This window comes from Aulostomus chinensis, chromosome 5 (assembly GCF_037954235.1).
Source record: "Aulostomus chinensis isolate RoL2024-O1b breed Wild chromosome 5, RoL_Achi_v1.0, whole genome shotgun sequence".
NCBI classification, from domain to species: domain Eukaryota; kingdom Metazoa; phylum Chordata; class Actinopteri; order Syngnathiformes; family Aulostomidae; genus Aulostomus; species Aulostomus chinensis.
In genome coordinates, this window is record NC_141324.1 from 19,174,377 (window position 1) to 19,202,228 (window position 27,852).

Here is a 27,852-nt window from a genome sequence, read left to right on the forward strand (position 1 = left end):
TAACTCCTTTTTTTCCAAGCAAAACATCAAAAATTTGTAAATCCTGAGACTTGAATATGAGATTCCAAAATGTTTTTTGTTTTGCTTTGTTGTTATTTATGACGAAGTATAAAGAGTATTTTGGACTGTTGAATAGACAAAAGAAGCAATTTGAAAAGGTCGCTTGAGGCTCTAGGAAATTGTGAATGAATGCAAGATGAATGCTTTTGCTGACAGTGAAAAAAAAATAGCAACATTGAAGTGGAGTAAATAATTATGCAGCATGAGTCTCTAGAGGGAAAACACCTTCATTGCAGAGTAACACAATATGTATGTTGATATTGTATGAAGGAAGATGTTTTGAAAAAATCAAATCATTCTGCGAATTTTCATTCATTCACCCTTTTTTAACTTAATTCCTCAACACATTACACAGTGGCATTTTTGTGTAGCAAACCATCCCTCTTCTAGTTCAGCAGAGGGTAGCGACGTAGGTAGGTGTGACCTCCACTGACCCTGAAACCTCTGGACAGGTGGGGCGGTGGCCAACGTGCACTGTCCATTTTGGCAGCCGCTCTCTTCCCTCCCCGACGGAGAGCTCAGGCCATGATGAGCAGCTGGGTCGCAAACACTAAGCACATTAATATCTTCTTAATGATAATAATCATTATGGCATAAGCACCTTCCCCAAAGTGGGGAAAGCTCACGGAATGTGCCAGGGTAGCATCGTCGTTAAGGTAAGAAGAAAAAAAAAAAAGTGAGACGAAATGACTCTTTTAATGGGCAGCAACTTACAGCCACCAGGATAATGCAGACACTAATGTAATAATGTGATAATGAGCTACGCCGAAGACATCAGGGAGACCAAAAACTCAATGAAACCAGGGTGAATGAATAAATAAAAGCAAGGGTTGACACAGTTAGCACTGCAGATGTACATTACATGCTGCATGTAAATATAGACCTGACTACACGGATATATGTTTTAATTAGTACAAACTCTAAGATAGATTTCCTAATACTCCGGAGCCGCTCTAGATTTACTTCAGTACCTTGTGCCTTTGACTACATGAAGTGCTTCTTGTGCAGCATTTCCCATATACTCGCCTCATTTAATACGACTGTCAGTATTCACCTATCATAGGCCATTATCTGTCTCATCCACGTTCATTATTGAAGCTAATGATCTGTTGTCCTCGCTGCTCCCCATTCAAGGAAGACTACATTAAAAGTCTCTTACTAACTTAATTAGTAATTATAAATGTTAAAGATTAATCAGAGAGTGAGTGGCTTAAGGTTTCGGTCTCTAGGCAGCGGTGGGACAAATGGAGAGACAAAGAGGCCACGTCGCTTCAGTGTTCACACTCCATCGTCACGCTGGAAATGGAACAAGACGTATGAAAAGAGTGGAAGTGTGACCATTTTGAATATAATGACTGTCACGTGTATTTTTATCTCCATGAAAGAAATAAAGTGTTATTTCAAAGTATAATATCGCAATAAATGTGCAGCTTGATACTTACACCCAAATACATTTCCACCCAATAATGTATAAGCACCTACTGTAGAGGATACAATGTGTTAGCCACATGGAGCACTGTAACCCATGATGGATGCGCTACTCACATTATCTCTTTCTAACAAGATGGAAATAGATCCCTTTAATTAAATCCTGGGTGTACACTAATTCCTTTCTAAATCTGCACCTCTCTGACAATTCCACATCAGCAGCACGGTGCACTCCAGTAAACATAAGCATTGATATCAACATTAAACCTTAATAACTAATAAAGCTTTCATCCAGGGAGTTCCTGTTTGATTTCCATTAACGTAGGGGGGAATTGCCCAGGACCATCTCCCTGTTTTCCGGAGCATGTTGATGCTGAAGCCGTGGGGGTCGGGTACAAGAAAAACAAGGAGGAACTTTAGCTTTGCTGAGTTGTCGGATGGTAAATATGCAAGCTGTAATTCAGCCCAAACTTCATCCACGTGTGGGAGAATGTGCTCCTGCTTTAGTCTTGGTTAAAGTGGATTGGAGAGCTTAAAGTCCAGTTGAAATGGCATTTTGAGGGCTTCTCAACAACTGTACTGTGATGTGTTCGAGTGAAACAAGATGGAGAGTCAGGAAATGACACTGGGAGGAATTTTATTGGAACACTGAAAAGTGGGCCAATCTTGAGCTTGATATTGTTAAAGCACTCCCCAGTCCAAAATACGATTAAATTAATAAAATGAAATTAAGATGTGTTTTGGGGGAATACAACAAGGTTTGGGGCTACAAACAGCCGAAGTCATTGTCGATAGCTCGCTAACTAATGTGTCTTAGCTTGTAGACACGGCTGTACTGTGTATGCTAAACAAGTGGGCCCATCTTGAGTTGCATGTGGTTGCTAAAACAGTCCTCGGGCTTCAGAATTCATAAATGAATTAAATTACATGGTATTTGTGTGTGTGTGTGGGGGGGGGGGGGGGGGGGCAACAGGGTTTGAGGTGACAGACAGCCAAAGACACAAAGGTGCATGATTTTTTTTTAAGCTAGATGGCTAACGTATCTTAGCTTTTAGAGCTATACATGCGTATGCTAAAGCTGAGATTGACTGACATGTGGTTGTTATATATATATGTTGAAATTGGTTGTTACATCCTAATATCCTCATGTTAAGCATGTGTCAGTTTCAGGTTTACAGAAAGACAAATAGATTTAATTTTGATATGAAAATCCAAAAAAATCATTTTCTTCTAGTTTTTTTTGCCATGTGTTGTAGAATAGTCAACCAAGGATCTGAACTAATGCTTTAAAATTGCATTTTTCATATCAGCTCAAGTTCAGATCAAATAAAAAAACACCTACTGTAAAGACTAGATTTTACAGTAAATGCAGGTATCCATTTCATAGCTCTGCCCTCTCTCTTTTAGAGGAGAAATGGCGGTGCTTTGACCGTTGAGCGGGGAGTCCTATCACACAACACACACGGAGTGGGGTGATGGTGGGGGGCTGGCTGGTGGCCCGCAGCACCTGAAACCTATTAGAGAGCTTTGGAACATTCCACAGGGTTCTTCCACTTTGGCCAGAGGGCATCGTAAAGGTCCTCACAGAGAAACTCAGGAGCCGACAAACAGCTAGCAAGGTGAAACACTCAAACTAGAGGCTGAAACATCTGAGGGTACGTCAAGTCATGGTGTTTGTATGGCACTAGGATGAAAACATGCTCATCCACTGGATCCCTCTCTTCCCTGTAGAAATATAAAATGTGGTCTGAAAGCAAAGATAACATTTTTAGATTCACAAGGAGTTTGTCTTTATAAAGCATGATTAAAACATTCACAATTGGCAAGCCAAGCACAACTTTTATCAACTTTTTATCAAATGGTTTGCCATCTGGACTTAAAACAGTAGGGGCCCAATAGTGCGCTGACACTAAAAACAAACACGCATAAACACACTCAACCTGCTGCCAAATTTCTTGGAGATAGCCTTATCTTCTCTGCTTGTGTGTGTGTGTGTGTGTGTGTGTGTGTGTGTGTGTGTGTGTGTGTGTGTGTGTGTGTGTGTGTGTATATATATGTGTTTTAGTGGTACCAAGGCCCATCTCTTTGGCTGGATCTCTGTCCATGCCTTCGTGTTATGCTCACTGGGTTTAGCTCTATGGGTGTCTGTGGCCTCTCCTCTGGTCGCCCGTGTCCATTTGCTCTGCGGGTATGGCAGGCCCGAGCTGACAGATGGCCGCCCCTCTCCATTCCGCTCCAGAGTAACACAGTAACTGGTTTTTCCTCCGCCGTTGACCTTGCCACAGCCAGCCAGCAATCCAGGCTGGCACTCGGCCTGTCGAACAGGAGGGTAATGAAGTCCAGCGCTGCTCACATGATTATTAAGGCTTTGTCGCTGGGGGGCCTTTCAGAACCCTATGCCCCTCCCCTCTCCTCCCCTGTCTGCCATTCACAAAGTAAAAGTTCGATGAGGATAGTCATTCGAACACTGTACTTTGGAAAACCACTCCATAAAGTGAGTGAAAACTTTTTTAGGCGGTACACTTGGGGAGTCTGTTTTTATTCTAAAACAAACCTCTCTTCACCCATGAAATGCGCTTAACAGCAATTTTGAGAACAACGCTGAAACGGTTTCATATCATAGTTTCTTGTGTCCTTCCGGAAAGTACTACACAAAGTTAGATCAGATCTGTCACACTACTATTGGTGCTGACAACCTTTAAAAGCAACGCAGTAGTGCATCACATAATTCTCCCTTACCACAGGAATCTCGAGGCACGCCTGGAACCCAGGGCCAGGCTGGGATTTGAGAGGTGTGGGTTGCAGCTCTGACCTTTACTGAAGCGGGACTGTCTGTTTGCACTTCTCCCATAAGCCCCCCTCCTCCCTCTAGTCTGACTGCTAAGCAACCCCATCAGACCAGGGGTGCACATTCACCCATGGCCTTGGTGACATCTCATAGACCACGGGGAGGTGGAGTAATGCAGAGGTTAATTCTGATCATCCAGTATTTATGGGGCTTCACTTCAGAACAAGGGTTGGCATTAACACTCTAAAGGAGACGTCCCTCCTGTATATCAATAAAACATATCACGAAGAACAGGAAGAGTCTACCTTTATTCACACTGTCCCCAACTAGACTTTCATCTAAAAATATATATTAAAATGGCAGGTTTTCTAAAATTCTTCTAGAATGATTAACAACCAATCACCGAACACCACAAATCACCATGGTGACATCAAACTGCCAATTGCAATTCAGCAAGGGGCAGCAAGTATTCGCTCAGAGTTTGTACAAACAAGCTGTATGAACTGAAAGAATCAGATATTTTCTCACATGTTGGCCTAGTCTGTGAGGTGTGCGGAAATGTCAGGAAAATCGATAGATAAGGACCACATCAGACCGAGCTTGTCTGGCCTAGCAACATAGCATCCCCGTGGTGATGTCAATTACCTCTGCTTTACAACAAAAACACCAGGAAGAGCAAAACAGTCTCTGCAATGCTGTAAAACTTTTAATGCAGTCTCCTGGTTGCATTGAGGCATTTGTAGGAAACTTTTTTTTTCCTTTTTCTAAACCAGACAGGCACAGTGAATGTGAGAATGTTGGTCGCGCTTTTTTTTTTTTTTTTGCAGCTGTTTTCTATTCACCTCATGGATGCCACATTAGTCTGGGAGAGGTATAATGTAACAAGCAGTAAGGTGCGCATAATTGCATATTAGCAGCAGCACACTTGGCTGCACGGGAGGTGACTGCGCTAACGAACAGAGAGGCGTTATTAATCACCAATTAATAAAAGCAGGCAGATATCACACTCGGTATATGGCACGCATGGTTGCCTTTGTTTCCACTGGCTGGTCCAAACCTGTTCTATTATTTATTTCATTAGATTGATTCTGTTCCTGTGCCGTGTTGTCTATTGAGTTCTGACTGATGTATCCCCCCCCCCCAAAGAGTCAAATGAGGAATGTTTGGCCATGTTTGTTAGCAGATTACATGTGTATGAATGAGTCGCAGAAATGAAGGGAACGACATCAGATGTAACAAATCAAATGGGATTGTGGGAAAAGAAAGAAAGAATTAATATGCCAAATACTGTTGAAGGCACCAGGAGGACTGGAGTAGAGTGTTTGTTGACCAGGGCAGCGACAGTGATGGAAACCATAAAAATCAACAGATAAGTTGCTCCAGGGATCCGAGACAAAAGGATACATGTCAAGGATTATATGCAGCCCTTAGCAGGAGACAAAACAAGGCTTTCAGCTTCAAATATGCCTTGTGTTTGTCTCCCACTAATGCAGTATGTTTCACCAGGATGGAGCTTGGTTAATAAGAAAATGGGAGTGTGTGAGACAGACAAAAAAGGGACAGGCAGCGAGGGGGAATGAGAAGGAAAGAACAGAGAGGAGGAGGAACGAGAGGAGAGCTAAAGGCCTCTCACTCGCTCTCCTCTCCAGCTCTGTAACGGCCCTCAGTGCCTGCTTCACACAGAGCGGCCAGCTGTACAGCAAATGTGCCTTTCCCTCTCCGCCCCCGAACCATTCCACCCCTCCAGTGCCCCCCTCTGCCTGGGCTGACCAGGCCACCGGCTCCTCTCTGTGAGAGAAGGTTCCTCCCTGACTTGGCTTCAAGCTCTCTGCTGTCACCAACCCAAAAAAACTGTAGAGGTGACCCCAGAAACACTGTTCTGGGATGTGGTTTGTTTACAACTGTCCTTCTGAGCACTGCCACCTTGGCAGGAGAATACACAGGAGTGAGAAGAGAATTGGATTGAGAGGCGATATAATGGAAAAGCAAAACCCCCTTTTCACCTTTGAGACCCTTTAAGACAGAGCATATGATTCAAAACATGGCTCTGAAAATCCACACAGGGACATCTGAAACAGTACGATAAATGGGCCAAACGTACCCCCCGTGAGGCTCCAAATGTCATAGTTTACAGTAGGGTCAAAGTGAAGCCATGGGGTGGCATGATGGCGTGCTGATAAAACCAAACAGGCTTTGTGTCAATGAAAGACCTTCAAAAGTCCTCATAAAAAATAAAAAAAAAACACAGACAGAAAAGACAACTTTGAGAAATGATTAAATATTTTCCCTCATGCAATTTCTATAAATCATGCTGTCAAGTTGACAGACAGATTTGGTTTCTAATCTCAAATAAAAATGTGAATAAGGGATTTGACAGTGACTGCAGCAGCTGAAAGCTGTATAAATCTGTGTGTCTCTGGAGAAAAATCGGACACCCTCAATTCTGTTGGTGTGCCATGCCAAAAAAACTCTAAACTAAAGAGTGGCCAGCTGTCTTCTGGCCTGCTATTAAATTGCTCCTTGGATGGTGGCGATATCATTTTTTTCTCCATAGGAGTATCACACCAGGTCCCCAAACAGAGCGACCAGCTGTACGGCAAATGTGTACTGATCCATCTGGGCCCTAGCAGGCTGCGACCTCCATCTTAAGACACGTGGGGCTGCTCGCAGGCTTGGATGGGGGCTGGTCCGTAGCACACCCCTCTGCACCCACAGCCACCTCCTTCCCTTTCATTTACTTCTGTCATCATAGTAAATGTTGAGTATCTGGCCACAACAGCTACGCTTTATGTCTGAACCAGGACCGTCATCATCGGAGTGCATGAAAATGTGCTGGCAGTGGTACAGAAGAGGCAGCCATGAGCACTCCAGCCCGATGGAAGGAGGTGAAGGTGGAGTGCACTTGGTTTATGGAGACTATTGTATTACAAAGGCAGCTAATATGGAGTTGTCTGGTTGAGACAGGCTCAGGTTTTGTTGTTCCATACACTTAGCGCTACGGTTATGTCACACCACATCACTATATATAGAGTTATCAGTGTGAACTGACACCATGGAGCGGGGCATGGATGAAAACAACACCCCTATGAATCCAGCGTCTGCTCCATTACCTACGCTAATAACGCTGACAGCTGAGCGGAGATGACCCCAGCCCCCTGTTTCCCCTCTCCTGTGCAGATGGCCATTAAAGAGAGAAAGTGTCCCTTTTTTTTCAGTTGAAAAGGTATTTAGAGCTTTTCCAAATGAGTATTTTTTTCTGCGTTTTTGGCTCAATTTAGCTTTGCAGTGATTACAGGCTGGATTGGCTATAACCCCATTCTACATTCAGACGCTATGTAAAGCCATGCACGACAATTACCCGTGCTTTTCAATTCACCTCTTCACACATTTTCTTTTTACTTTCCTCTTTGTCTTCTTTTACAAAATGCTATCAAACCTCGACAAAACTGTCGCCACGATTTCTTCTTTCTCCATATTTTGCAGATCACAAAACAAATGCATCTAACAGAAACCCTTTTGAGGAGTCTGATGAAACCCGTGATCATGTGGAATACAAAGCAACAGCATATCAGAGAAGTAAGACATCAGACAATAACCTAATCACCTATCCTCCTGTTATCTTAAGCTGTCTGAATTCCACTATTATGGTGGAGCTGTGTGCTTGTGCGGCTGAAAGACATAAAGTAACCAGTAGGGGGGTTTGTTTTCTACCCTCCCAGTGTGCTCCGTGCCTGTCTTTGCTAGAGAAAGGACTAATGCTGGCATGGTACTGTATTAGGCACCCCCAGTAGACTAGTGGGTGAGCAGATTGCAAAGATGAATACAAAATACACACCTACACACTCTCAGCTCGTCTCTCTCCTTTGCAAATACACCGCAGCATCAAAATCACAAATCACATGCTTCTGATTGTTTATGCACAAACAGTGGGTCCCTGATAGAATTGCCTACTGGTCCTGATAGAATTGCCCACCGTGTTTAAATTCACCTGCGCCTAGAAGCGTGTCCCAAACAGAGAGGCGGTTTGGTTCCAGATCAATGAGTCTCTCTCCCACTGAAGACAACAGATAATGCAGTGTAATGAAAGAGCCGCCAAACGAGCTGAATAAATGAATGAATAAAGGAACGTGAGACCGGAATTCAGACGCCTACTTACTGCAGGCAAGAAAACTGTTTTCCAATTGTCTGTTCTCTACAAATTATTCCTGCTGCATACAAATGACAACCAAAAGAAAGCAAAGACATTTTGAAAATGTGGACGTTAGTATTACTCCAGCACTCTTTTGTTTAAGAAGCTTTGGACATTTGCAACATTATTTTGATGCAAAATGTAATCAAATATAAGAATTCCATTTTTTCAGTTGATTTGACGTCATGGAAGAAATATTAAAATCTCTGAATGAACTAATAAAGATGCATGAAAGCAACAAAATAAAAAAAAATGTACTGTAGCAATGTGGAGATTCTTCAAAAACATAATTTGGAATTTTAAGAGTTTGATTAAAATCTGTATCTATATTTAAATATTTCAGTAATCTCCACATACATGCACACATACTATATTTGACCATTCACATGCATGGGGAAATGAAGATGATGGGTGTATAAATGCACAACACTTGGGATGCAGTTGATGGTCAAAATATTAAAATAATTCCACCTATTTGGTGATGTGATCCAGATACTTGTGAGCCTGAATGAGACAGGGTCAAATATTATATTATATCACATCAATGCTCAGTGTGTGATCAATCTTCATGAAATATGAAAACACTGTTTTTTTTTGTTGTTGTTGCCAAGGTTAAAAAATATTTGTTGTGCAATTGGGTGAATTTTGCTTAGTGATTTCTACATTGTACTGATGAAGGGTCACACAAAACCATTGCATCTGACACTGAAATCACACATCAGGTAGAGTAAGTGTATGTTATATTATAGACATAATTAGAAAATGTAGAAAAACACATTTATATTGTTTACTTGACTTGTGTCATTGAGGGACTTCAACAAAGACCATTGAGAATCAAAGAATAGTTATATCCTACCCAGCATGTGGTTGGCCACGTGAACCTGGATGTCCCATTCACTGTAGAAGACCATTTGACATTTGATGCACTGGTATGTCTTCTTCTGTAAATAACAGCAAGAGGAAGGGGCTTATTGTATATCCCATATGGGACATAGTCACAAAATGTAATACAACACATGTTTCAATTATTTAACTCAGTTAATTCAGCATATTAATCATACCTCTTCAGTTTGTGAAGGACTAGATCTGGGCATGGGGGACATCTGGGGTGTCTTGAGCTGCCCACTGTTACTGTCTCCAGCCTGGTCCCGATGAACAGTCTGGACGTGGTTGTGCAGCTCTGCTTCAGACTCAAACTTCACATTGCAGCTGGAGCATCTTGTCTTTGCAGCAGATGAAGAGGATGTAGAAGAGGATGAAGAGGATGAAGAGACTGCTTTGCCCTTCCCCTCTCCTGGACTGAGGCTCTCTCCCTGGATCCATTGGGCTGTTGTTGTTGCTGGAGTGGTGGCTCCTCCGTGCTGCTGCTGTTGTCTCCCACCATTTACTGTTGGGCTGGAGCTCTTGGAGCCAGCTGCTGTCACACAGGACGCGCAGAGTCCATATGGCAATCCATTGATGTCCAGTTTCACCAGGTCCTGTTTGGACCGAAAATCTTTCAGGCAAGAGGCGCACTTGAAAAGTTTTTGGATATGGTGTTGCTGTTGGTTCTGAGAGATGGTATTGCTGCGCCCCATTGGTTGGTTGGAACACATTGTGCCTGTCTTTTGCATGTGGAAGGTACCATGGATCTTGAGCTCCAATGTGGAGGTGACCGTTTGCATGCAGACAACACACCGAAAACCTGTCAGGGAATTCCTCAGGTCAGGGTGCATCTGGCAATGCTCCAGAAAGTCTTCCTCACTCTGCAGGGGCATTTTACAAATGCGGCAGCTGCCTGTATCCAGACTTTTGCTATGGGTGACCTTGTGCTCAGTCAGGGTGAGCAAGGAAGGGAAGCGTTCCCCACAGATGGGACACATGTAGTGTTTGACAGGCCCAAGGTGGGTCTGCATATGTTCCCTCAGCCCAGCCTCAGAGAAGAAGGTGCGGGAGCAGACATTGCACTTGTGGTTTCCTTTGATCATTTCCGCTTTCCTTTTCATCATGGCACTCTCGCCGGGGCGTATATTGTGATCCCTCAACTGGTGGTTAGTGAGGAGCGACTCCATGGTGTAAGAGGCCCCACAGATGTCACACCCATACATGGGCTCTGCAGTGTCTACCTCTTCCTCACTTCCATCATGACTATTCTGGGACTCCACCACAGATCCGCCTGCTGCCCCTGTACCATGGCTGTTGGTAAGGAGACCTTGTAGCTCTACATCTTCCTTAGGCTGGCCATCCCCTCCACTTACAGTAGAACCATTAGCACCACAGTTCTGCGACTTTCCCTCAAACACACAGTGTTTCTCCCGCAAATGCTTCTCCAGAAGGACAATTGCATGGAAGGCCTTACTGCAGAAGCGACAATTATACTTCTTGCTGTGGGTGGTGATATGACACTGCAGCTCCACCTCTGTGCCAAAAGACTCCCCACAAAAGATGCAACGATGGGCACGGCCCTGGTTTTCCAGATGGCTATGTTTGACATGTAGCTGCAGGTCTGTCTCATGTCTGAAGTCCCAGTTGCACGAGGTGCAGCGGTATACCTTCTTTTCATTACTGTGCTTCACAGCCAGGTGGAGTTGGGTTGACACTTTTGAGTCAAACACCTCCTGGCAAAGTGTGCAGCGAAAGAACACAAAGGTATGCATGTCAAGTAGGTGCTTCTGTAGGTCATCTACTGAAGTGAACTGCTTGTCACAACTCTCACAGATGTAATAGGTGGAGGTAATCGTGAAGTGAATTGTCACATGTTTCAGCAAGGACTCTTGATTTGGGAACTCTTTGTTACATTGTGGGCAGGTGAGTTGTGGTTGCAGGCCATCAAGATGAGTTTTTAGGTGGGTCTGGAACAGATCTAAGCTGGTATATTTGGCTCCACACTGGTTACATATGAACTCACTGGCAGTACGTGAGGCTGAGCTACCTTGCTTGAGCATGGCAGTTTGTTCCACAGATATTGGAGAAGAGGGGCTGAGAGTGCGCAATGATTTCTTTCCATTGTTGATGTAGTTCAGTGCTAGTGGAATGTTCTTGTGATTCTCCTTAATGTGCTTGTTGAGCTTCAGAACACTGTTGAATATGGGGGAGTTGGTACAGTATGAACAGGAGTATACCTCTACAATAGGCTCCTTAGGAGTTACAGCCAGAGGGGAGTCAAAGCGCAGACTTCCCCCATCACAGTGAGTCTGGCGAACGTGCTCCTCCAAGGTAGCTTCTGTTAAGAACCCCATGAAGCATTGAGGACAGAAGAAAGCATTGCTCTCTTTGGCCACTGGACTGGGAAAGCCATGGGAACAGCGGATGTGTTCCTGCAGGGCATTGAGATCACTCAGCACCTCAGGACAGAAGTTGCATTGAAGGAGGGCATCAGGTAAGCTGGCTAGCAGGGCAGCATGGCCCTCTGCATTATGGACCTGCTTAAGGTGTTCATTTAGATTTAATAATGAGGGCAGAACTTCTAAACAGAACTGGCAAGTGTGAGCCTGCTCTGGCTTGTCCAGATGCATGGTTCGCAGGTGGATTTGAAGCACAGCTAAACTGGAAAATACTTGCTTGTTGCAGTAAATGCAACTATAGGAAACTTTAGGCTGTTTGGAGGAACGTCCGCCCATGTCTGATGTGTTCTGGGCAGCCCTCTTTCTCCTTCCCCTTGTCTTGGGCACAGGTGGTGCTGTTTCAACCATTGTGGAGCTGTCAACAGAGAGGTTTGAGTCAGGAGTAGTGCTAGAAACAGAGGTGTAACCCACAGTCAGCAAGGAAGGGCTGTTACTATGGTTACTAGATTCGGGCAGCTGGTGGATGTCCATGTGAGCATAAAGGTCTTCAACAGACAGAAAGTGCTCAGAGCAGATAGCACAGGTGTGGCCCTTCCGGTCACGGCTGTGGGCCTGGTCAATGTGGGTCAGCAGGGTTCCCTCATCACTGAAGGGCTCATGGCAGTAGATGCACTGCAGGGTGGCACCCAGGCCTCCATCCTCTGATGGAGAGCACTCAGGGTGGCACTCAGCAATGTGCCTCTGGAGTTCCTCTGGGACATCAAAGCCCTCCTCACAACGGCTGCATTTGCGTGTTTCTTTCAGCTTCCATTCCTCAGCTCTACAGAGGCTTGAGCTGCTGCCATCTTTGCCTCGTTCGTGTACTTGCATGTGGCCGTGGAGCGAGCTGGAGGAAAGGAAGCCTCTGCGGCACACAGGGCACTTGTGGGGTTTGTTGGAGGCGTGAGTTTTCATGTGGATTTTGAGGTGATCGCTGCGGGAGAAGGCGGAGTCACATTCTCCACAGTGGTACTTCTTGTCACCGGTGTGCAGCTTGACGTGTCGATCACGGCTACGTTTGTGCTTAAACAGACGACTGCAAAAGGTACAGCTGAATGGGAGTTTGTCACCGTGGCTCTGTTCGTGGCGCTTTAGGAAGCTTAGGCGACTGAAGGACTTGTCGCAGAACTGGCATGGGTATGGTAGGCCGGGGCCCCCTTCCTCCTCACCAAAATCATAGTCCTCACAGTGTCCTGGAGAAGTCTGATCCTTACTGGAGGGAGATGATGCTGGCCAAGAACATGATGGGTCATCCTCAATATCAGCGCCGTCTGGAGAAGAAGACAGAAATAGGCAGGAGAGAAAAAGAGAAGAAATATGAAAGGCAAGGCAGAGGGGAATAGATGAGGAGAGAAAAAGAGCGTAAGAGAGGTGTATTAGCTCATTTGTCTCACTTTTTTGGATACAATAGGCGGGAAACCACTGTGTTATTTGTCATAGTAATTATAAGGTGGTGGGGTATGAATTTAAAATTCTTTGCAATATATATCATTCCAACAATAACTCTCCTTAGGTGTTATCTTGAAAGTTACATTTAAATACATAATTTAAAGTATAATTAGGTGAGATAATAGGTGGAAATACTTTTGCTACAATTAACCTTGTATGTGGCCGCGTAATGGCTTAGCCCACTGTGACTCAAAACACAATCGCTGACATTTAAAGCCAATACAAGACAATGGGTGTACTTTAGGATTTAAGACTGGCATGAGGTAAATTAGAACATTTCTATGATTCCTGAACAATTACAAGACTAAAAAAAAAAAACACAAAAAAAACCCAAGAGCCCTTGAAATGACTTCAAGACAAGAACGGAAAAAAAGTTGCAGGGAAAAGCAGTTCTGCAGGGTGAAAGAGAAGACTAAATGTGAAATGTAGACCTCCATCATACATAGCCTTTAGGAACCCTCCACTGCAGAATAAATGATTTTCATGAAACATGAGCCTTACAGAACATCAGTCCATAGATATCAGATTATGGAATAGACATTATTATCATATTTATCAGTGCGGTCAACTGTGGGCCAACAGATACCAGTTAGATGAATGTATCATAAGTTGATGTAAGAAGGTGACAGAAGACAATCGAGTTGCTAACCAACTCATACAAGGACAGCAGGTGCAGCAGCCAACTAGCAATGTAATTTTACAATAACTGTAATGAGTTCCTATACAAATCCCTTATTTTCTGACATTCCATTACACTGTTGCACTGCACAGTGCATATCTATGAAAAACACAGACCACCACTAGTTCCACCAGTTCAAAAGGTTACAGACCATTTCTTCCTGCTGCCGAATTCTAAGTGCTGTGAACTTCCTTACTCAAATAAAACACTGTAATCCCAGCCCCTTCAGAAAAAAATACTATGTCAAAAGGCCAAAACTTGGAATTGGAAAAACAAGAGGAAACTGCAAAGATTTATGAGTGAGACAAAGGAAAAGCATGACGCCTTTACAGGATCCAACCTCTGTACTCTCCTTCAGCTGACAAATCTAAGTCTCTCTCTTCCCCTCTCTGTTGTTTTTGCTGGGAGATCTGCCCTTTGTCAGGATATCATGTCCTCTCTGAGCACTTACCCCCATCAGCGCCTATCTTCAGGAAACAGATGGGGTCGGAGGCCATTCCCTTGCCCCTCCAAACTGCTGAAAGCGGCACATTGAGAACCCACCTCCACACCGTGGCCCTCCCGAAAACCTCCTACCCCTGGCAAGGCGCCCACTCCACACACACACACACACACACACACACACACACACACACACACACACACACACACACACACACACACACACACACACACACACACACACACACATCTCACTCGAGGAGCAACCTTGCCTGATTTACTTGCTTTATCTTTTGTACATGTCTCAATGTTTTCTCTCTCTCTCTCTGGTTTGAGGGAGGATGGGTGACTCAGTGCTATGCCCTCCTCCACAGAGGGGGCGGATCTGCCCTCTCTCTCGCTGCCTCGCAGGGTACAGGAGAAGAAGACAAGTGCAAGAAGAATGACCCCAGCCGATGCCTTACAGTCAAACATATTGGCTTTTAGACAGTAGTATTAAACAAACAAATAAATGGGCCTGTATACAAGGTTAAATGAAATTCCAGTCTTAAATGAAGATGCCTTTGCCTTGAGACATGACCGGGCTGTCAGGACAACCCCGGTCCATTTTTTTCCTGTTTGCTTACTTGATGTATATTATTTATTTAGAGCTTTTACTCCAATAACACATATACATAAACTCATATCTGTGGGGGACATGTGGGAGTTGCGAGAGGCCCGAGTTGAACCAACAGAGTGAGTATGTTTCAATGGGCAGTTTTAGGTTTTATGAAGCAGTATTTCAGCTGCTGACTCACAATATATATAAATAATATTATGATGTAATAATGTAATTAATTTCTCTCGGGGTTGGACCTTCACCAAATCAGACTTTAACCTGTTGAGAACATGTTTCTGCTGCTATACCAAGAGAAAAACAGACAAAAAAAAACAGGGTTGTAAGTTTCTAGTCTTACTATGATGGCAATCAAAGTAGGGGAAACTACAAGAAAAAGAAACCACATCTGTTTTAAGGCACTATGACTGAAATTGTACATCTCCCTCTCTCTCTCTCTCTCTCTCTCTTTCCTTTTTCTCCAGAACACAAAGGAGGGCATTTTTTGCACACCCACTCACAGTAACAAACATATATATTTGCACACATACATGTGCACATAGAAAACACAGAAACAAGTGCAATGGCCAAAACAAGTGTGTGAACAACTGTGGATGAAAGAGCAATCTTCCTCAGGAGACCTCAAGAGGAAAGAAAGAGAGAGACTTGTTTTTTTTCCTTCTTCACCCAGACAAGAAATGCCCAGGCCTCAGCAGCAGCCTGAGTAAATAAAAGAACGGGCCTTACTTCCCTGTCTCTCGGGCTGGGGGCCTGTGCACGCCAGCACTCTCTGTGCTGCTGCCAAAGGGGATGCTGGGGCCTGAAAAACTACACCCTGCAGCTGAAGGGCTGTCTTTGTTGGTCTGCCAAGGCCTTCCTGAGCATCCTCCAGCCAACAGCCTGTCACATCCTAGGAGGAAGACCTCCATCTTAAAGCTTGTCCCTCTCAGGGAGTTGTGTCCCTACCCCCCTCCCCATTTCTCTTTTAAATGTCTCCTATATGGAACAAAAACAACATCACTTGGAGTATTCCTATAGGAGATGGCATACTATGTACCATAGTTCTACTTGCTATAACTTTAGCCCTCAGTTACACGACATTCCAGGTTTTGTTTTTGTTTTGTTTTTTAAACATAGCAAAAGATGGTTAAGTTCAATAATTCAATGTCTAAAAAGTTGCTTAAGATGCCTGGATAAGTTTTATGGCAACTGAACTATTCTGTCTATAATTGCAAATGTAATCACCAAATTTCCTCTCTTTCTACACAGGTCACAGTTTGCTGAAGCCAGTCTGAAGTACCCTTTGTGCACCACTTCCTCTATGTCCATTTATAGCAACCTTTCCCAGAGTAAATACTCCTGTTCAAATAAGACCCTTAACCCTGGGAATAGGTACGTTTGCCATTTTTGTCCACAGTGTCATAACTGCCAAACGCCCACAGAATGTTTTGAATTATACTATTAATGAATTCATACCTCTGGAAACTATATTAGACCAGGAAGTCATCAATATTCCTGATGATATCATCACAAACATGGTGAAAAAATATACAATGGTTTCCATCTTTTAAATGCTGATAATTCAAATCATTTGAAAAAATATCACCAATGGATTCTTGCCGGATCAGAAAGGGAATTTTTGGATTGCTAATATTATTCATGTATTAGTGACTGGTGCACTTGACACAGGTGCTTCATATAAAATAATGCTTTTGAGACTGAAAATTCCTTTTCATTGCCTGCAAATAAAACTTTCTGAAATCTTTCAGATATCATGGTTCACAAGCCTTGTGATGCAAGACGCCAGAGATCCCTGTTACTGAAGTTTGGATATTTCAGAACGTCGGGAAGTTGCTTGGATGGATGGTGACGAAAATGGCTGCCAACAAACCCCCGTCCCATACTGGAACCCATTCTCCCTGGAAATGACTTTAACATGGAGAGAACTCAACAAACTAAGGAGGATTGTGGTGCTGCAGATTATATCCCAGCCTGGGATATAATCTGCAGACTAAACAAAGCACCTTTGTTTACAGGTCCTTGTCGTAATCACACCATTAGTATTTCAGTTTGTTTTTCAAGCAAAACATGAATAATGAAAAAAATGATCATTTTGTTTAGTAAATCGTTTCACTCAATGTTTAATATGTTTTGCCAGAAACAGACTTTGAAGGGTTTTTTCTTTGGTGATAATGGCCGGCCCGTGTTTCAGGTAGGACAACATTAACCGGTACACAACTTCTGCACTGAAGAGTTTGGATTAGTTGTGCAATGCAGGTTTTTTTTTTTCTCCCTCCCAACTCTCTAATTGTTTCAGCCCAAAAGCAACAAAGCCTGTGAGAACGTCCCTGTCTCCTGCTTGGAGACTAACCAGTGAATCTAGGGAATGACTCACTGCTGTTGGACCTTCATGACTGAGGTCCTGGAAGCAGTTCAAGATGCCTTATCACTGCCTGACAGCAGTGGGGTAAAGCGCTTTTTAGGGCGCCAAACTCTTATCCAGGTCCAGGACCTTATCTTATCAGAAAAGTGCCTTTGCTATCACTCATCTGCCACTTCTATAGCAACTACTTTGTTCAAAAGCCATTGTGGAGAAGCAAAGGATGACCAGGCTTTCAGCAGCCAAACCTTATCTTCCTCTGTGTTTACAAGAGATCTGTACATGACGCTTGTCATAAGAGATATGTTTGTGTGAGTGTATTTGTGGCACATCGGGGGATTGGGGATTCATTGAATAAACAAAAAGCTGACAACGTGTCTGATGTAACACCGTGACCCTGCTTCATATTCAGAGAAGGGATCTTTTTTTACAAATACTGGGAAAAGTAGTGAGACTTTTCCCATGAGGCAATGCACGTGTCATCTCAACGCTTTACCTGTTCTGATGCCCAAATAGCAATGTGTGTCTGAACAACACGCTCTCATGTACAGCCGTGTTTGTGACACAATCACTTACCATCTAATAGTGGAGAGAAGAATATCTGCATCAGCTCAGAGATGAGACAGAGAGAGAGAGAGAGAGAGAGAGAGAGAAGGTGTGTGCATGTGTGTGTGGGGTCTTTGTCTTTTTTTTGTAATTCAAATCCCTCACTTGCTATTGGAGGAAGCTTTAATCGCTGCTGCATCCCTGTTTTAAGACATCAAATTAAGTTATAATGCTGTCAGCTGAAGTGTCAGCTGATTAACATACACAGCCAGTGGTATTTAAAGGACTTTTTATTGCAAGCTATAGCAGCGTTTATATTTGAGTGTGTGTGTGTATGTGTGTGTGTGTGTTTGTGTGTGTGTGTGTGTGTGTGTGTGTGTGTGTGTGTGTGTTGTGTGAATACTCAGCCTCTCCCTCATTTTTTTCTAAGCAAACACAATATGTTTTTTACACATCACTGAGAAATGTCAGGTCCCTCTCCCCCTTGCTACAGATCAATCAAATCCACTATGCTACAGGATGAGGGGTGTGTGTGTGTGTGTGAGCGAGAGAGAGAGAGCGAGAGAGAGAGAGACAACTGAAGGAGCAAAGACGCTACTGGACAAGTTAAGAAATCAGATGAAATAAGAATTCACTTCCTGGGGTTTCATCAGCACCTCAGCAGCCAGTTACTGTAGCCTAACATCATGTACACACACACACACACACACACACACACACACACACACACACACATACTTGGAGGGAAAAAAAAACACACACACACCCCAAGTCAATGGGGATTTTATCACACAGGGCCTGACACAAAGAGCTGGAACATCAAGCGCTGTCCTGACTCTGTGGTCTGGGCGTCCATTACTCTAGCCCTCATGGCTCTGTCTCTCAACCATGGGGAAGCGGCAAACTGTCAACTACTTTGTCCACATTACCCACGTCCCCCAGCTCCGACAGGAGCACTTGGTCACTGTCCCAGAAATCACAGTGCCCCAGTGGCATCCCAGGAAAGTTAGACAAATGAAAGGCCAGAGGAGGAAAAGTAGGACGGCCAGTCATCCTTCACTAGGCTTTTGCTTTCTATGATACTGAGACACAATAAGCAGAAGGAATCCAGTAGGAATGTGCTCCTGCTTCTGTGACTGGAATCTATAATAATAATAATAATAATAATAATAATAATAATAATAATGAGCATCACGTTACAAACCCAGAGATGCTGCTGAGTGACGTGCACTGAGGTCACTGAGGTCAGCAACACTTTATACATCATGGCAGATAAACAGGCACTACAGGAAGATGATTTTTTTCTTATCTTTTAAAGAACACATCCGTGCAATAGAAAGGCAGATATTTTTGAATTTGGTGCTAAATGACCTCAGAAGAAAGGCTGTGTTACTCCCTTTCGACCCAAAAAAAGGTGAAAAACCTTGAACAATCTGGATGCACTGGGCATGGTACCCTGCAGGGTCACTCCCAGGCTGTTCCTAACTAAAGGACACAACAGTTCCAATGATTTGGATCATAAAGACAAGGACAATCCTGGAACCACTTTGTATACTGTAGGTACTCCATTGTAAATGAAAAAGACAGGTGCGTAGTTTGAATATCATCATCAAGCTGCCGTTAGCTGGCGGATGATGCAAAAATATGAACAAAAGAACAGGAAGTTCCTGTCACGATCCCTGTCCAGTGCTTCCTGTTTTATTTTGTAGTCATGTCCTGTCTTCCTGACCTCCCTCCTGTGATTACCTTATGTGTCTCACCTGGTTGAATGCACCACCTGTGCCCCGTTTACCTCCTTGTATTTAACCTCGGTGTTTTCCCCTGTTCAGTGTTGGGTCATTGTTAGTTCTTGCTGTCTTGTGTTGCTGTTATGGTTACGGTCTGGTCTCAAGTTCTCGGTCCCTGGTCTCTGATCTCAAGTCAAGTCAAGTCAAGTCAAGTCAAGTCAAGTCTCCAGCCACCTGTCAAGTCTCCAAGTTTTCCCGTCTCAAGTTTCCCCATCTCAATAAACCTCTTTTGTGCACCCTCCAAATGTCTGCATTTGGGTCTCCCTCATCCACCACCACGAACCCTGACAGTTCCGGGTACAAGGCTGGAAAGTTTCCCTTCAGAGATGATATGAGTCACATATTTCACAGGTTAAAAAATGTCGCTGACCATTGGTTGACAGCAGACATTATATTTCTGCATTTATTTCTACACTGCAGGAAGGTTGGATCCAGTTTCCATGCAAATGAATAGTAGCCAGGGCAATGTTGGTGTTAAAAACTAATTCAATTATCAAGTCTGTTTTATTTTACAGCTCAATTTTTTTGTCAAACAAAAAAATAGGTATTATTGAGAGGGCAACAATATAAAGGGATGTAATTACACCATTGTTCAATAAATATGTAATTGGAAAATGCAGTAGAGAGCAATGATGTCTATGATGCTCTGATCTTTTATTTGATTTTAAGAGTCAATAAATAACTGAAACACACTGGCAGCTTAATGCCAATAATAATAATAATAATAATACAATAATAGAGTTTCTCTTATTATTTATAAAGTGTATAGAGTGTAATTGCAAACAGGCAGTAATCTTTGCAAGCTTTGGGCAGAATGAGGTGGAGAACGTGGTGGTCGTGTCACCTGCCTGAGAGCTGAACGTCTGGTGGTAGAGACAAGTAGGACAGCGGACCACTTCAGGTAGACTGAGCCACAAACAGGAAGGAGGCTGTTCCCCAGGTCTTGGCTTGACCAGTAGCCACAGTGAGCCTCCCAGAGGGAGCGAGGAGGATGACAATCTGTCCCCCAGCATGCCCCTTCACCGCCTGCCTCACTGCACTGGCTCTAAGGGAGTACCGGGCAAAGCAGGATTGGGCTGGGCTTCAATACTCATGGGAGCTTCTGCATGTGTGTTTTTTTTATGTGTGTGTGTGTGTGTGTGTGTGTGTGTGTGTGTGTGTGTGTGTGTGCAGTTTCCTAAACACTGCGGCAGATCAGGCGCAAGATCCAGTGGACAGTCGGCTATCCAGTCAGCCTCCGTGAGAGATGCTGCAGCGCCGGGCTTCACTTTACTTGGATGCTCTTTTCCTCCCTCTCTCCGTTACGCATGGAAATTTGATTAATGTGGTCATTTCGTGTTTGGAAGAATTTTTTTTTTTTTGTGCACACAGACATATGAAATACAGTTGCTTCATTAAAATAAGGTTTGCTCTGCAGGTTTCAAGCGGTGTTATCCGTTACCTAAAACCTAAGCACAGCACTCACTGAATTCTGAAAATAGGCTCTTTTAATCAAACCACCTCATCACGACCAATAAAACTCGGGCAGGAATTCAACTAGAACTTGAAATTTCTCTTGAGTTAGTTTGCCACATAAAAGTATTTCACAAAAGAAAAAAACAACCTTTTTAACTGCAGCAGAGTAACAAAAAATTAAAAAAACAAACAAACAAACAAAACAAAACAAAACCACACACACAAAAAACCCATACACGGATTAAAAACCTCTGGACTCACCAGAAATGCCTGACCCTGCTTCTTGACCTATGACCTTTGGTTCCCCTGATTAATACACTGTGGCTCTATTTGATATCTCCTCAACGCCATCCAAGCTTGTCAGTGGTAAAACAACTGGAGACAGCCCAGGAGGGAGACGAAAACATGCATCTTGCAGAGGAGAGCAGGAGGGGAAGGAAAAACAAGCATCAAGTCAAGCACAGCGATGTATTTTCATGCATCCCTGTCTTAAATGTCAAGATTTCTTAACCCTCAGTGACTGCAGCACTGACACCTCTCCAAGGTTCAACAGAAACCGCATTCATTAATAATTAGCTTAGCTGTGAGGACAGGGAGTGAGTCAGGGAATGGGAGGGTGGGTGGGAGTTGAGCGAGACAGCTAAAATTTAAACTTCTGTCCTTTTCTGGGAGAATCGAATTTCACGACAAGTTTTTTTTTTTCCCTCATTCTTCTCCATTCCTTGTTTTCCTGGTGCGTTGGCCAGAATCCCTTAGGCGGCCAATGAACGAGCAAATTCAGACGTCGCATCAGCCTTACCACTCCCTCCTCTCCTTAATCATGGCTCTAATACCCTCCAGATGAATAAACATCTTCATCCCCTCTCTGTTAAAGCCAGAAGGCTCCTCGGCTCTCGAATCCAAGGAAGAAAGATGGAAAGAAACGGAGAATTGAAGAGGGAGAACAGGCAAGGCATGACAGATGGACGGGTGGATCAATGTCGAAATGAACCAACAGTAAAGTAACAAAGCCATGGCAAGATTTTCTGGTTCTTCCAATAATTCGTCTGATCTGTTTCCCCCTTGACACAATTATCACAGTCCTCCTGACTATTTCTCTTCTTCTTAGACGCATTTCTAAAGGGCCGGCATGTGTTTTCTTTCATGATTTGTAAAGTAGAGGTTTTTGCCGAGTTGTTGTGCAACCTTGTCGCCTCAGACTGTGTCCACAGACTGCACAGGAAGGGGGAAGGGGGCGGAGAGGCAGGAGGTGGGTGGGTGTGGGGGTGAGGCGGTGGGGGTTGCTCCCCAGAGAATGGGCCAGGCCCCGGACCAGCACTTCCCTGGCCGAGTAACTGTGCCAGAATACTCATGACATGTGTGTACAGTATGTGAGCACAAATGGCAGACAGATTTAGGGGTTTGCTTTGTTTCCCCTTCTATTGTTTTCCGCTGGTATCCAGGCAGCTCATCATCATATCTTAATGCTACTAAGTACTGAAAACACACACATCTATACATACTCACGCACGCACACGGCTGGTGGGACTGAAACAGTTCCGTCTGTGCCCTCACACTCATCTTCATTTGCAGAGCAGGGCTTGAATATGAGGCCTGAATACAACCAGACAAATGACTACAGGGCATTTTACTTATTCATCCATCACTTCACATTGATTTATTCCTTTTTATCTATTTATCAGCTGTGAAAAAAAAAACCAACAACTGTGGATTGTTTTGCCAAAAGTTTGCATGCTGACGTACTTAGTGGAAAACTTTCAGGGTCACTGTAGAAGAGTCCCTAAAAGAGATCAAGGCCCGTCTTACCTTTGAATGCCCTCCTCTCACTCCTCAATGGATTCTTCTCATCTCCCTATTTACATAGGCCCAGCACTCCTTGGCTTAGTAACCATTTACTTAGTTACACACCACCACCTGGGAGGCTATTTATGTCTCTCTCAAGAGAGGAACTCAGTATGACTGCCAACCAACCCCTCTGTATGAATTATCATCCGTCCAACACAGTAAACTTGAGGAAAGATCTCTGATATTCACTATGACTTGACATTTAAAAATGACTTTAGAGACGATATTAAGGGAATAAATCAAGAATCCGATACGCGTTTTATGTTATAATAATAAAAAAAAGAAATGAAACGATTGCCGTAAATCTTTCTTCTGTTGTGCCCATTTTGTTAAGGTATCCGCAAGCAAGCCGACTGCAATAACAAGGAGTTTTTCCATCTCACATCAGTATGTGATGAACCCATTTCAGGAGAGTGAACATAATATTCCCCCAATATCAGTTATCACTGACAGCAGCATCCATATCAGCTAATTACTTTTTATTGGGCTGTTGTAGAAGGGAGGACATCAGCCTTTATCTGTACATGGAAGCAAAACACACTGCCATTACGCCATTACAGTAAAGAGCTAATGTTACTGTACTGCTAATGCAGAGACGCCATACAATGAGATGGTAATAAAACCAGCAACACTACTCAGGTGGCTATCTCCGCTTACTTGAATATATCAAGAGGGTATTACAACTAAGGTGACCTTTAATTAAATTTGGTGCGCAAATAAGTTGATGAATCAGGAGGAGAGTGAGAGAAAGAGACTGTCGGATTGCAGATGACACACAGAATAGGTCAGCGCTGTTTTCTCCCGTCTTTAATTTGCATTTTCTTTGGTGTTCTTGGGTTAGCGAGGTGACTGTCACAGCCGCATTGTCTGACGGAGGAGTTAGAGTTGGGGAATATATAATCCCATGCACTATGCATACAGTGGGGAGGAAATTCGGTCACAGAGGTGATGCACAGCCCCCTGGGTAATTTGTAAAACATGAGCCATGGCACCTGTGCGCCATCCTGAAACTCAGGTCAGGTGACTCAGTCACAGGTGCATTACAAGGAGGCACACCTCCCACCACAGGGCACGACGGCCGACGTAATGTTTTCTAAATACGGAAGTCTCTTGAGTTTGCTCTCTCGCTCGCTCTTTCTTCTCAGGAATGTGTAGAACATGACAATGTAACAGAGATGGAGTGTATTCACCACTTTCCCCCTAATTATTGTCTCGTTTCGTTTCCTGAATGAAGGTCAGACATGTTCTGAAGCCACAGAATTGTTTTCACAATGATGTGTCCTCTTGTGCTGCTAAGGTTGAAGCATGTACCAGTTGTTGCAAATTAGCATGAATAAGCACCCCCAAATCTCCATACAAGGGCATGAGACTGGAGCAAATGAAGACCTGGAACAGATAGATGTCAAGAATATCCAAATTCAAAGCCAATGATGATGAGGTTAAAAATAAAATTGCCATGATAGCGATCGCTACAATATTCATTAATCATACAGAAGGTTCTGCAAGGGGAAAGTCAGAGTGATCCGAGCTGGACCAGAACCCCGGGCCATTATTGGAAAGACAGAAATCTCAGCGAGCCAACAGCTGAGGGTTTGGACCCGCAGACCCGGACCACGTGTCAGCATAATTAACGAGAAAGCACTCACATACCTCTGCTATGGAGCCTACGTGGCCACAGAATATGAACATAATATCATTAATATCCACTCAGAAGTATTCTCCCAACCACTGAAAATAGTTCTTCTATGTCTTCTTCTGGAGTTTACCAATCTCTCTAATCAAGGTCTTGGTGAATTTCCTCAAAATTGAATGACATTTTTGGAGATATCCACCATTATATGGCATAATGTCACAAGAGATGTGATCAAAAGTAATCTATGACATGTTCAGAAACACTAGCTGTACCTTTCCAGAGGTCTATAAAACCTGAAGGATCCAGGATCTACAATTTGATCTAGATACCCCCCCCCCCCCCGTTTATTCTGGAGATCTCCTGCTGTATGGGTGATTATGTTGCTGCCTTGAGAAATCTCCCCTGGTGTTAAATATTGTTAAATATTCTTGCTGGGATTTGCCTACTTGATATATCAATAGTTGTTTCATATATAGCAAGAAATTAATTGAAATTCTTGAGTTTTCTACACCTGTCGAAAGCAAAGAAAACACAAATACTTACATGTCAACACTCTACTGAGTATAAACCCTTGTGCGTGTGCGTGTGTGTGTGTGTGCGTGTGTGTGCGTGTGTGTGTGTAGATTCTGTTCAAATCCCACATGAAAAAACATAGACGATTGTAAGATGTCTGATGAAAACTATTTAAGTGGATGAGATTTCCTGAAAGGAACCATTCAAGGTGTCTTTGCAGGGCAAACCCAGGTTGGTGGACCAGGACTCAGGCCCTGCGCATGCATGACACTTCACCGGAGCGACAGCACATACAAAGCCACGATCAGAGTCATCACGTGTGCTTACCCTGATGTTACACGTCAACATGGCTGCCGTTAGAACAAGGACTCCCCTGAAGGCTCATAATCGTACCACACATATGATACATGCCCGAGCCCACACATGTTGCTTTAATAAGCCTTTTTTTGATTAAGATTCGGGAGACATAACATCCCGCATGCTCTGTCTCTGCTTTGCTGGGCCTCAGATAACCTTTATCCTATAGGGTTTAATTAATGTCAGCCAGCTCTACGCCGCCTTTCAGAAGGAAACGACTCTGCCCTCATGTAGCCCAAATCCCTCTGTTTCACTGGTGGAGCTGGCTGCCTTGTTTATCCCAACTACAGGTACTAGTCCCTATTAAGGCCTGCACTTGTTTCAGGGAGAGGACTGAATTATTTACCAACAGCAGAGGGGGAGGATGAGAACAGAGGGGGGGGGGGGGGGGGGGGCATCTGGAACATGGAAGATGATTGGGTTTTTTTTTTTCAGGATATGAATGAACCTTAATGATCAATGGATATTACAGGTGCTGATTACCTCATTTAAGGGCTAATCATTACAGGAAATAAAACCATATATTTAAGGGTTTTGCAGCCCTGAAACCTTCTGTGTTTAAAAACCCCTTGATGAGAAAATACCTTTTACCCCGTGACTCTACAAGCAGAGTTTTACACATTTGATGATGTGTAAACAGATGACTATGTTTTGTTAAAGAGCTACCAAGGGTGCTTGAGAGCGCCTCTTCACTCAGGGCAAACTGTCTGCATTCTATCTGCATCTCTGCCTCTCTGCACAATACAACAAAACATACAGAAAACAAAAGGGAGCACAGAGGGGGAGAACGAAGAAACAGACCAAACAATAAACTCAACCACAAGTGACAAGAGTTTGACTTTGTATATGTGTGTGTGTGTGTGTGTGTGTGTGTGCGCGCGCATGCTGAAGAGACAGACAGCGCGAGGAGGACGAGGGAGATGAAGACAAAATGCAGAGAGGGAGAGAGACAGAGGGCGGCGGAGAAAACGAAAGACAGAGGGAGAAATCAAATTTGCGAGAACATAACAAAAAGCTGTATCTCCGACAAAAGAGAACACACAAGGGTATTTGTCTAGCTGTCTGCACCAGCAGGATCCTCTGAAAGTTTATTAAACTAGAACCCTTCAAGAGAAGGCAGAGAGTAGTAAACTATACTACTGGGGAGGAAAGGAGAGAGGGAGAGGGAATGGGAGTGCGTGTTGGGGGGGTGGTGAAAAAGAAAAAGAAAAAAAAAGCTAGCTTTTCAGCATCTGTCTCTCAGAAATTCTTTTATTTCAGCCATGCATTAAGTAACCTCCCCACTGAGTTCTGCTCCCCTTCCTGGTGTGGATAAAGCCGTCCCTCGGGGGAGCCGCTGGTAATTTCCAGCTTTGCCAGAAACTCAGGTATTAGAAAAGACCGCTTGGGGACCTGCCACAATATACCTTCACAATTTCATACGCTCTGAAAAAGAGGGAGCCCCTCCCTCCCAGCCTACCCCCACCCTCCCAGTAAATCCCCTCGAGGGTCCCCAGTTCAAATTTCTGAAGTGCAGACAACGGGTGTTGTGTGTGTGTGTGTGTGTGTGTGTGTGTGTGTGTGTGTGTGTGTGTGTGTGCGTGCGCGTGTGTTGGGGGGGGGGGGGGGGCCCGTGGGACTGAGCACCAGCAATAGAAAATCCACTGCATAGAAGAGAAAAAAGCATTTCCTCTCTGGTCTGGCAGGAGTGCCTTTTTTCCCCTGGCTCCCACCAGAGGCTTTTTACAAAACATGTGTTGCTGACATGTTGACAGATTGCTCAGTGAAGTGTTAGGCGCATGCACACGGCTGGCCATTTAGGGGGACATGGCTTCCTACCCAACATCCTCTACCTGAGGCACCATGTTTTATACATCATCCCCCAAAGAAAAAAGGAAACAATAAAAGGTAAGGGAGTTGCTTCCTTTGTGAGGAAAGCAAAATGTCAGGGAGCGGAGAGAAACTGTGTATAATGCTGCCTTAGCTGAACTGCGGCGATGGGGAGGAGCAACGGAAGTGAGGATGAGGGAGGGAAATGGTTTGAGGCATGGAAGACGGAGATGAAGCAGAAAGGTGGGGGGGGGGGGTAACTGGCGAATAGATCCATGGTCTGCTTACAGCAGGTGAGCTTGTCAAGCCAATAAAAAGCCCAGTAGAGCTGCTCTTTGTCCTCCTGCACTGAAGCCACCAATAAGAGGCGGGAGGATGGAATCTGATCAAAGGCCAGTTTCCAGACCCAACTTCTGCTCCTATCAGGGTATCGACAGCACACGTCTTAATCGCCCTGCGGCTCCAAAAGTGCTGCCGTGGCAACAGGATGGAAATGGGGGTCATAATGTATTCATGGTGCCGGCGACCTGGGGGCTGCGGAGCGTGCTCTCTGGGGACCGCACTTTACCCAGAGCCAGACGTGTCTGGGCAAAATC

The 27,852-nt window shown here is 44.1% G+C and overlaps 1 protein-coding gene across 2 annotated transcripts in view; it reads right to left on the minus strand.

Annotated features, from left to right (window-relative positions):
- The window catches only part of LOC147261616 (zinc finger protein 521-like), a 90,627-nt gene that overhangs the window by 38,360 nt on the left and 24,415 nt on the right, over positions 1-27,852 (minus strand). The window contains exons 4-6 of one of the 2 annotated variants that reach the window (XM_086203729.1): positions 9,527-13,038; positions 9,322-9,406; positions 8,937-8,969 (exon numbers count right to left, since the gene is read on the minus strand). In XM_086203729.1, the coding sequence (XP_086059855.1) occupies positions 8,937-8,969; positions 9,322-9,406; positions 9,527-13,038 (3,630 nt within the window). The remainder of the gene's footprint in view (positions 1-8,936; positions 8,970-9,321; positions 9,407-9,526; positions 13,039-27,852) is intronic. The other variant, XM_086203730.1, reaches the window with a different exon arrangement.